General features: G+C 42.4%; 2 protein-coding genes across 6 annotated transcripts in view; one reads left to right on the top strand and one right to left on the bottom strand.

Annotated features, from left to right (window-relative positions):
* ralgapa1 (Ral GTPase activating protein catalytic subunit alpha 1) overlaps positions 1-7,322 on the top strand; it is a 63,980-nt gene extending 56,658 nt beyond the window's left edge. For 4 of the 5 annotated variants that reach the window (XM_080043056.1, XM_080043059.1, XM_080043060.1 and 1 more), the window contains one exon: positions 3,943-7,322. In XM_080043056.1, the coding sequence (XP_079899182.1) occupies positions 3,943-4,088 (146 nt within the window). In that variant the 3' untranslated portion in view covers positions 4,089-7,322. Of the gene's footprint in view, positions 1-942; positions 975-3,942 lie in introns of all 5 variants that reach the window. The other variant, XM_080043058.1, reaches the window with a different exon arrangement.
* A 1,581-nt stretch (positions 7,323-8,903) lies between these two features.
* insm2 (insulinoma-associated 2) lies at positions 8,904-10,877 on the bottom strand (the record flags this gene model as incomplete). Its single annotated transcript, XM_080042282.1, has 1 exon — positions 8,904-10,877. One exon carries the CDS (start codon positions 10,875-10,877, stop codon positions 8,904-8,906), a length of 1,974 nt encoding a protein of 657 aa, XP_079898408.1.
* Between the last annotated feature and the right edge of the window lie 993 nt (positions 10,878-11,870).

The following is an 11,870-nucleotide window of genomic DNA, read 5'->3' on the forward strand; positions in this document are numbered from 1 at the left end:
TTTAAGTTTAGACAACGGATACTGATAATTTTTTCCGTAATATGCCGCTTAAGTGTAATTTAAAATTGTGTACTGTCCTCTGACTCAGACATAATCCAATTATTCTGCATGGCAATTATTTACAATAATGTAATTCCACACACATAGCCATACATTGCTTTATAAAGATGTGTTATATACAAAGCATAAAGGAACACAGCTGTGACGTGTTAGTCACCTATCAGTATATTAATATACGGGGACAGTTACATAATGTCTTTCTTTGTGTCTTCACTGCAGAGGTGTGACTGAGTGTTTGTCTAAATATGTGTGTAATTGATCACTGTTTTTTTCCATGGCCAGCTGCTCTTCATCTCACCTGATTTTGTGTCCAAATGATTAATAGTTGTTCTATAATAATCAACCTACTTTGAGGCTGAATAACATTGAACACAACCTGGGATGCTATTTTTTTTCCCATATCTCATTCAGAGTAATGTATGTTATATAGTGTGTTGCTCTTTGTTGGGTTGTCAATGTGTTGTTCAGCCCCAAAATGTCATTTCAGAGCACAGGATCAAAATGGTAGTGAGATAATGATATATTATCATTTCATATAGCCATATTTGTAGTTTATCCACTATATTAGTCCTATAAGGCATATTATTTCCAAAGTTCAGTATTCAAATTGTGTTTTTTGACGTCTAGAGGGCACATGTAAAATCCTGTGCTCTGAAATAAACCTTGCTCAAATTAACCTCCAGGTTCCCCTCCCGTAACAGCACAATGATCAAACATTCTTCTCTCTTTCTGTTTTTCTTTTTTCATTTCACTTATTTTTATTTTTTTCAAACTATTTTTAATTTCTTTTGTTTACATTTTTTTTTTCATTTTACTTTTGTTTCTGTGTTTTTTTTTTTCCTTTTTTCTTCTTTTATCTTTTTTGTTCCCCCCCTCCTTTAGATCGTAATGTCTCACTTGTCTATAGCTAAAAGGTAAGCCTGGTCACATGATTGACATGCCCCGTTCTGATTGGCTCTCCCTACTTACATTTCAGCCTAACCTATGCTTTCCTCCGAATCCCCCGCCATACTGTGTTTTCGCACAATTTTCTCTGTTTTCTCCTTTGTTTTCACAGTTAAAGCAGGTCTGCATGTGTTTTTAGTCCCACGATATTTAAAAGGAAGTGTCATTTTCAGCTCATCTTGGAGTGTAGTTTGGTGTGACTCATTATGTTACCAGAGTAACAGGGATGAGATAATTAACAGTTTCATTATAGGAGCACAAGGTGTAATGTTAGGGCAGTTTCACACCTGATTGTCTAGTTCCAGTTCGCTACCTTGGTTTGCATCAGATCCGAGAATTATACACGTTTAGTTTTTTCCTATAGTCCGAAGCGAACCAAAATACAGTGGCATAAGCCACATGAGAACGTTCATTTTACACATTGGTCAGATGTGTCGGGGGCGGTAGAAATAATGTAGTTCCTGACCTGCTATATTCAATGTTCGCTCGTTTAATCCAAAAATACTCCGCAAATACAGTACTACAGTCTGGTCGGGCTCACGTTCTCACCACAAATGGACTGCACCAGAGTTTGTTTGGAATCGTACCAAGACCACCTCTTTAACAAGGTCTCGGTTTCGCTTGTTCGGTCCACTTTTGGTGCGCACCTGAGGATGATTGCTGTCTTCTCACATGTACAAACAAATCTGCATGTTACGGCCACTTTGGGCAGTGGATAAAGCTGCAAAAAGAATATCGACATCTATCACCTTATAACATTTGTATGGTGAAGCTGTATGCAAACAGCTAGCACTTTTAAGTTGTATTTGTGTCTACCTGTTCAATTTAAATCCAATACACACCCTCTTTCTTGTGTTGTTTTGGTCTCCAACTTTAGCTGATAAAACTCCACTATGTTCACTAGATAGTTGCTAACTATAATGAAGACTGGAACTTAAACCCCTTACCTAAAATGCTCCTTAGAGCTGGGTGTTACTGCACAGTCGGGTCAGAATCCTCTTATTAATATTAAAATATTGATAAGTGCAACTTTAAGCCAATAGGCCAGAACATATTGACTCTAAGTGACATGTTTAATTAAACCTGAAAAATCCGAAAACAAATCTTTACTTATGATGACACCTTTAACAACAGGCTTCAACGTTCATGTTTGCCTTTCTGAGGAATAGGCTTATTGAAGTCACTGCAATTTCCATCATTGCTTTAACAATGAGTTGGGCTTCATACCAAACTACACTGGGTGGCAGGGTGAAAGTGACGCGTCCTTCTAACAGTGTGAGATTTCTCCTCTCCTGTTGGTTCACTTGTCTGTTAATGTTTCCTGGTTTTGTTCTGTTAACCTGCGACATCACACTCGGTCTGGTGAAGCTTTACCTCTAACCCTTTGTATGCTCCTCTCTTCCCGGTTTTGATATGATGTAGCATTGCACACACACACACACACACACACACACACACACACACACACACACACACACACACACACACACACACACTCTTTCTGTAAAATTAAGCATATCTAATATAGCGGCACGTTGACTGAATGTTTCATTTGAAACTAATATTAAAGTTGTTGTTTTTAATGTCACATTGGCTATAAGAATCATAGTGGTGGGGATGAGCTAACTGTTTTTTGCATCATTATGTGTGTACATGTTGTGTTCAGTGTTGTGTGTACTGTCTATTTGTGTCTGTCATGTACGTTGAATATATTCAACTGTTTTTCTCTATACGTGTGGCAACATTTTATTCCTCGTCTTTATTCATTTTTTCAATTTTCCTTTTCTTTGGCCATTCCTCCTTCACTCTCCTGAACTGCTCCTTTGCCCTTTCCTATGATTTATTCCTTTTCCTCTCTGCCAATTTATTTTTTTCCTTTCCGTCCATCTCCTTTCCTCTTCCTCTTCTCTCCTATCCTCTCCAGAGGAGCATAGTGTCATGTGTTTGATGGTCCCTAAACCTTTAGACAGCTTTAACCTGCTCAGGGTGAAAGGGAAGGGTCTGAAGCAGAAGGTTCTCCATGCTAGCTGTGAATGGTATGCTGTAAAGACAAGTACTCTTCTCGCCGGAGTATCTTTTTAAATAGCATATTTGGGTCTTGTTTCCCAGCAGCCACTGTAGAAATAACTTTTTAAATTCTGCGTTAAAAGGCAACATAATATGCTAATTTTTAGGTTCGAAATTTGTAATTTAGGTGTCTAAAAACATTGTGTGGTGTCCAAAACAAACCTTTACATTTCTCTAAGTGCCATTGCTGAATCTCCTATTTTCCGCCTCTGTCTGAAACGCTCCGTTTTTAGAGCCTGTCTCTTTAAGCCCCGCCTTCCAAAAAGCCCAGTCTGCTCAGCTTGGCCTTGTGCTGGAAAGAAATCCAGTGTTATTATATAGCCTTGGTTCTGTAAGAAAAAAGAAAAATCAGCGTGCACACAGTACGTAACGGTAGTGGATCATGAGGAGATATTCAGATATTTTGACGACAAGCGTTCTCTGGAATGGCTGAATGCACCTTTACATAATGTGTGTTAGGATAGGAAATCTCAACTTCTGTTGGTGTTTTTAAGGATTTTATTGATTAAGAAAATTTAGCTCATACATCGCCTGTCTTTCTAGCTCTGTGTCTGTCTGTCGTCCCTTCTGTGTGTCTGTTGTCCTGTCTGTTAGTCTGTCTGTCTGTCTGTCTGTCTGTCTGTCTGTCTGTCTGTCTGTCTGTCTATCTGTCCTGCCTGTGTGAGTGACAGTAGAAGTTTGTCCAGTCTGGCTCAGTTAGACCATAATGGGGTGGGATTTGAGTGATATTTTTCATTGTCCCTTCATCCTTTTCTGCTCATATTTACCTCCCTCCCCCTCCTGACTCCCCTTTTTCATCCACCCTCCTCACACCCTCTCCGGCCCCTCACCCGTCCTCCCTGGCACACCCCGTCCCACCCTCTTCCTCAGGCTCCTGCCTAGAGATTCTTCGGGGAGAAAGTCCGGCTCTTGGGGAGGCCGGGAGCGACCAGGCGTCCCCAATGTCTCCCCGGACTAGCAAGAGTCGCATGTCCATGAAGCTGCGACGTTCCTCCGGATCGGCCAATAAGACCTAAAAGGCTTTAACACGGCCGATAGTCCCAAACTGACTCTTCATGCTCCATCGCTTCGTCGTCAACGGGGGGAAAAAATATAAAGTTGGACTGAGCTGAAAATATCTGGGGGGGTTGTCAGTAGGATTTTGACTTGGCATGGAGCTCCTCCGCCCGGCCATGATGATGCTCTGACCAGACCACTGGCCTCTCTCAAAAACACACCTCATAGTGTTCTGTGGACTATATACTGTATTACTGTAGCTTTTATGTCCAAACTGCTCCCTCAGCTGCTGAACTTGTACTTAGCTTTGCTGTCTAAAATTTTTATTTTTTTTTAAACCTGGTTTCAAGTTGAACCAGTGCCGGTCTTTGACACATTAGAAAGCAGTCCAGTATTTACTTCACAATAATCTGTGCCATGTTAGAAAAATTGAACAAACTTCAATGTAGCCAGCGACTGCAAAACGCTTTTGTGTGCCACAATATACGCTGCACAGCACATCCAGTAAGGCCAGACTGCAGAGCAAAGTGAAACAAAATACCGTTGCTATGGGGGAAATCTGTATATTTGTATTATAGTCCGTGCGCCTATGTGTGTACAGACTGAAACATGCGTTTTGATATGAAAGTGATTGCACCTATAGTGTTGCATGGAGAGAGCAAGACAAGAAGTCTATTTTTATTGTAATGTTCAGACCTGTTGAGGTGAGGGCAAGGGTCGCTTTCTACTCAGTCCCAATAACATGTTGATAAAAACTAATCATTTGCCAACATAAAAGATGAATTTATAAAAACCTGTCATCACAGATGTGGCAACACTTTAAAGCCAAAAAAAAAAATCTCTTTGTTATTCCCCCTCCCTAAACTTCTGGGACTGAAAGCCGACACTTCGAGTCAAGCGATGTGAGGAACAGTGTTAAAGGAATGATGGAGGGAGAGGAAAAGAGCTTTCTAGAGAACGAACACGAGTTACTGATCAAAGAGGAAGCACTTGTTATATCCTATTTAGTTCAGATGGTTTTTTTTGTGTGTGCTCATCATGCTGTAAGATGTGGACAAGCACTGATTTACTTCGCTGCATTTATTTTTCATATTTTTTTATTTTATTTTTGTCCTTATTTTATTGACTGTAAATTCAGTTTTCTGACTCGAACAGGAACGGTTGCTGTATTTCTAAGTTCAGTGTCTGTCTATCTATCTGATGCAATGGAACCACGGCTTTTCTTCATTTGTTCCTTTTTGACTATATATATATTCTGTATGTCTATATATGTATGAGTATAAATATATATATATAGTAGATATAAGAACATCTATAAGAGCGTGTACAGTGTGTGAGGAGGCTTGTTGTGTATATACTGTTATGTGAGGATAGCTGCCAAAGCCAAACTGTGGTTCCACCTGTTTAAAAATGGTTCTACACTACAAGATTTTATGCTTCAACGTTTTATTTTTTTTTTGTTATTTTTGCTTTTCATAGCTAGTTTGCACTTTTTTCTCCATAATTTCATTGTAGCACAGAGACTCTTCTTCACTGTCGACATATCTTTTTTTCTTGTTCTAACATGTGACGTGTGTTTTGATGCAGGGCTAGTTTAGTTGCGTACTGGAGGAGGGGGAAAAAAAGTGTCCAAATGCGGGTCACTGTATTTCCAAAGGCCAAAGAAGGAGAGAAAGGAAAGAGATGGCAACTCATCACTTAAACGTGAATGGTTCTGTGCTGCTCCTTCTTTCTCTCTTTCTTTCTTTTTGTATTTAGACTTGTCCCCAGTTCCAGTCCTGTGTGCATCAGCTTGTAATCACAATACAAAAACATGTAACACTACCACAGATGATTTTCATGTACTCACCGCCATCATTTCAGCACTCCATCCGTTCACTCACATTAAACTGACAAGGTCTCAAATCGGCTCTCATGGTTCTAATACGTCAGGGGTTTTTCTTTAGAAAATGTCACAGCTGTGGTTTTCCATGTTATATCAGGATTGAACCATTTCACAATAGCTTTGTTTTGTCTCCATTATTGCCTTTTTCCATGGCCTGGTCCCCAGTTATGGAAACATACAAATATTCAAAGATCTGTATTTGAAAATCTAGATCTGAGTTCAACATTTTAAGCACATTCACAGCTGTATTTTCTGTTACTGTTGCACGTTGTTTGTTTTAAGTTCATCCATAGATTCTCCACAGAGGAAAGGGAATTTAAATCTTTTTGCACCTGAAATAGTTTCTTTTAGAAATGTGCCATTGTAAAATGAAGTCAAATTCAGATTATTGGTGTTACTTTGTGTGTGAATATTTGAAGTCAGCTGACATTTGAGTTTTCCCTTTATAAAGTGTGGCTGTAACATTTCTTAATATTGCTGAGGTTGAAGCATCGTTGATTTGGTTGAGGCACGTGGTCCCAGTAGCCCCACTGCACTCGCTGCACATAGACTGCAGCTCACCTGACACCAACTAGTCTCTATTGTTGAATGGTTACATCCCAAACTGTGTTCCAGCACACTGCAAGCTTGGATATGCTTTGGTTCAAATACTAGTCAATCCATATGAGGACTGGAGTCATAATGCTGCTTTTAGGTCTCAGGGGGAAGTGAGGGGAATTTAATTTGGTACAATTTTTGTTTTGTTTTACAGATTTAGAATAATGTAAAGAAGATTGCTTTTCACCAACATTTCTGAGCTCAGATGTGTGACTCCGTAAAACCCTGATTAGCAGCAGCAACCAAAATCAATGGAAAACCGAAGTTACTCAAAGTCTTTAGACGTATGAAAACCATATGAACTACCCCGAGGGCTGTCATGTCCAGAGGATTTTCACTCGGATTTTCAGGAAAAAATATTTCAGCCCTTTTGACCCAAATCAGACAACTCTAGTTGTCCAAAAAAAAAAATTATTACTGCAGCCATATAAAAGAAATGCAGAAACGTCCCCTCTTTAATATACTGTGGGTGTGGAGCTAATGTGCCTCAGTGGATGGATGCTCTGAACATGCTGCGGGGCTGTGGACGGGACACAGGTTAAGCTCGGTGTCTTGACGTTAGTTTGGGACGAGGCTGATGTATGTATGTAACTACTGACTGTACATACTGCATGACACCAGTTCAGTATTGACTGCATGTGTTGATCATGTAAGAGCTGTATCACAACACACACACACACACTCCTCAAACGATGTTACTGTCGGAGCTGTAAATGTGTAACGTCTCTTTTGGACACACAGGGAGGAGCTTGGATGTGCGATGATGGAATTTAAAAAATAAATGATTCGTACCACTGACTTCTGTACCAGTTCATATTGTGTGTGTGTGTGTGTGTGTGTACCTGCGTTGAACCATGAATAAGTTGACGGGGCAGGTCACCTTGTTGATCATACTGTATTAACATTTATTGACAATAATTTAGAATAGATTTCACATTCAACTTCAAACATATCAAAATAGTACTGTATAGGCTTCATAGAACCACAATTACATGTAAAGCATTGGGAAGGCATTTGTATAACATTTCATAACACTAATTTATAATCTATTAAGACGAAAGACGTTTTACTAGCAGTACTAACAATAAATGTTCCATTTCTGTATGAAAATATTTTATAGCTGATAAGTTCACTGGCACATTAACTATAAAAGGCATATTATGGTATGTCTGATTATTTTCTGTTTCATATTATTGTTCACTGTACATGAAATAGTATTTGAAAGCGAGTCAGGACATCTATTCTGTCTCCAGTTATTGGGGGGTAAGGAAGGTCACTTCCAAAATGTAATTACAGTTCCCTACATATTATACCAGAAAGTAATGTAACACATCAGACTCCTCCTCGCTTCAGTATAAGGCTACTTTGCCACAGAAATATGTTGAGCATGAGTTTAGAAGTCTGTCAATCATTGTATGTAAAAAAATAAAAAAAAAGTTCCATCTTACTTCGAGTTATAATCCAAATGCCTCTTTCTGTCAAACTGTGTTTGAAACTCAAATGATTAACAGACAAGCTGAAAAAAAGTGTGCCAATACGGATTCAACATTATCTGAATGGAAATATAGAAACAATGTCTGACTTGTGGCATCCGCCTCCACAACAATTTTAATATTGAGAGATCATGTATTTTTCTCAAAAGATTTCAACAAATGAAATAGCCCTTCTTAAACAAGGTTCACTTTAATTTAATTTGCCGCTATTTTCAGATGTCTATATATCTTTATAATCATCCACCAGGTTTTTTGTTTTTTCTCGCCTATGCAACAGCAATCTGTCAACTGTCTACTGAATGGGACTGTCCCATATTTACCTTAAAAGAAAAAAATTCGCTATCCTTTTTAAAAAAAAACGGGGTCATAGCTTCCCTCAGTGTGATAATCTTACAGTTATGCTTGTTATGAAGGGCGTATAAACCTGTGCGTAAACAGAGCAGTCCAGTTGTGTTTGTGGACATGGTTTCAGCACCACTGACAGCTCCAGTATATTAGACGGGGAATGATTTTTTTTGTTGCCTATTTTCAGCAACGTTTGGTCTACTTTTGCTTAATCGTATCAGAAAGTTCCATGACCATGGACAGACGGCATTTGCGTCGTTCTAGTGTCTGATTATTACTGACCTTTAGACAAAATGCAAAGTGACTCAACCGTAATCCCTCTTTTGGAACACACAGTTGTCAACTGTTATCTTTTTGACCACAACTGAAAGAAGCGGGCCTAAGTCCGATCTACAATAGAGAGAGAACAGACCATGAAAACAGACTAAATAGTTTCCCCATAATGACACTCAATGATAATTCCCCCCAATCAGTCCAGTTGCCTTGTTTGAGTGTGTCTGTCTCTCGTGCGCGTTTTACGGTCGAACGGACATCTGCAGCAGCATCACCTGCCGGTTCTCGGTCGGGTGAGACTTGTTGATGTGTCTCGCGAGCCCCGGCGAGCTGAAGAACGTGGACGGACAGTGCTTGCACGTGAAGATCTGCTGCTGTTCGGTGACGCTATCTTCACCTTGCGCGTGGTAAACATCTGGCCTCAGTCCTCCCAGCGCTCCTGCCAGTAACTCGTCCCTCATGGCATGCCACAGACGGTGCTTGTCCCTGATTTCAACCGACGGGAAGCGCGCGCCGCACAGGTGACACAGGAACACCTGGCTCTGTCCGCAGGCGCTGCTCTCGCGCGCCACTTGGCCGTACGGGGGCGGAGACGCTCGCGCTGCCGCCTCGTGCGCAGCCTGGTGTTTCTTCAGGTAAGCTTGTCGGCGGAATTTCTTCCCACAGTACCGACACTCGTACACTTCCTCCTCGGGTAACGACTGGACGAACGGTAAAGGAAGGGGGTGCGAAAGTGACGGCTGCTGCTGCCGCGGCTCCTCCGGGTTGCCGTTTGGTAGAAGAAGGCTCGTGGGCGGACTGTCTGCCGCTCTCCCGTGCTGCTGAAAGTCTAGACAGCTTTCAACCGGGTTCCGGTAATGAAGCGCGGGGTCATAGTGAGGAGGGAGCGCGAGGCTGTTGACGTCGCGGTCCTGGCTGTCTCGAGAGCGACTACTGTGGAGCAGCAGCAGGGATGGCTCGCGCCTGACCCGGGAACTGTCCAGCGCTGCGTGGTGCTGATTGGTGTTTATGCGCAGCAGCTCGTTCTCTTTGCCCTCCGTCTCTAGCGCGAGCCTCTCGTGCTGTTGAATGAGCCCTCGTGCCTCTTTTAACGGCTGGCCCTTGTTGTTGGTCGAAGCATCTTGGTTGTTAATCGGGCGAGGTTTGTGCCAGCGGCGGTGGGAGGCCAGGTTAGCGGGACAGCTAAAGACTTTGTCGCACTCGGGACAGCGGTACTCCACGCGCACTATGCGGGAGCACTTGTGCTGCGCGAGGGAGAACGGGTCGGGGTACTCCTCTTTGCAAAGCTGGCAGATGAACTCACCCAGCGGCCGGTTCCCAGAACAGGAAGATTTCTCGCGCGCTCTCCTCAACTCAGGAGTCTCCTTCTTGATCCGCAGACCCAACACCGGCGAGGTCGTGACCTCATCCTCGAAGTTAAGTTTCCGGTTGACTTTGGCTTTCTTTGGGTAGGGCTGTTTGTTGTTGTTGAGTCTGTTGCTGCTGTTCAGGCGTTGGTCTGAATCAAGGTAGGGGCGTTTTCTCGCTGCTTGCTGATGCTGCTCCTGGTTCATCACTAGTGTAAGTGGCGGGAACAAGTGCGCGTGACCCATACCGGGCTCATATTTGCCACTGTGGCCGTATGATGATGGCTGCGCGTTGCGGCTACTGCTGCTGCTGCTGCTCGCGAGGAGCCTCTCGATAGAAGCGGACACCGAGGTGGGAGTTGAGGAACTCACCAGGAACGGCAGCTCAGGGGATGCTGTCAGGCACCTGGCTGCTTGGAACAACGGCTCTTGCTTCTCTCCTGCCTCGCGCTGATGCTCCATCAGTCTCGTCCCGACTGGTTTAACGGGGCTGCAAGACTCCGTTAAAGGAGGGTGTGCGAAGAAGCAGGAGAAGTCCTCGTCGGGAGTCAAAACGTCCACCTCGCTCACCTGCTCCTCTCCGGTGTCCGGTAACTGCGCACGCAGCCGGTCTGCCTCTGCCTCCAGCGCGGACTCCACGTGCGGGTTCCATGCCGCTCTTACGCAGGCGGATTCCTCCTGGGACACGGGACGCTGTTCAAATGGGTTAACATTCAACGCATCGTTTGTCTTCGCCGACTCCGGTTTTGAGTTCTCGCCGTTGTTCCCGTCGCCATCATATGCAACTTGTTTGTTATTATTGCTGTTGTTTCGTGAGCGGTACGAGCCCGAACACCGCCGGTTTCTCTTCACCAAGAATCCTCGAGGCATTACGGTGGTGGTGACGGTGAGGCTCGCGCGTGGCACCACCAGGCTGAAGAAACAACAACTCTCGTCTCGAGCGCACTTTCAAGTAGAGATTTTAAGTGGCCGAGAGAGAGAGAGGAGGGGGAGAGAGACAGAGAGAGAGAGACACAGAGAGAGAGTGAGGGAGAGAGTGAGGGAGAGAGAGAGAGAGAGAGAGAGAGAGAGAGGCGCGCGCAGGTGGGATATGTCCATGGCTACGAGAGGGACAGCGCCCAGAGATAGAGTTGCTAATCTGTGCTGTGTCTGTTTCTGCCCTGCACACTTGTTAGTGGAGTTTGAGCCATTACCCCCAAAATTCTAGACTTTTCTATATTGTCAAATATTGAAATTTCGCTAAATATCATAGCCTAGATGCTACTTAAACCTACATTTGCATTATGAACAACAACGAAGTGCTGAATGTTTTATTTGGGCTATTAAATGTGATAAATTCATAGTACTAAAGGAAATTCTGTCCATTTTAACTTCAAAAATGACTTATATTAATAGGCTATATAGTTCCATCATAACAACAACTAAAAGATTAAACACTTTTACTCTTACTTTTATCAAATGTCGAGTCTGGAATGACACGGTCCAGTGAAATGTTGTTAGTCAGATGTTAAGCTATCCAGCCACATCGTAGAGTGTCTTAAAGAAGCATTTTGATTCATACTCTAAGATTTAAACTGTATTTGTTCGGCAATTCTTCTTTTGTCATAATCCAGCTCACATGGTTTCTCGTGTTTTCTACAGCCTAAGGGAATAAATGGCTTCACGTTTCTCATTCCAGGGGCAAACAGGAAATCAATTTCAAACGTTTACTTTACATTAAATAACGAAAATTAAAATTATATACGAAATATTAAAGTATTAATATGATTGGTATTAGCCTATTATTATCATTATTCACTAAAGTCATTTATGATTTTAAGTAATGTAACTATCAGCAATGTTGCCTCTGTGGTGAAATAAAAT

Source organism: Ammodytes marinus (assembly GCF_949987685.1).
Source record: "Ammodytes marinus genome assembly, chromosome: 15".
NCBI classification, from domain to species: Eukaryota; Metazoa; Chordata; class Actinopteri; order Uranoscopiformes; family Ammodytidae; genus Ammodytes; species Ammodytes marinus.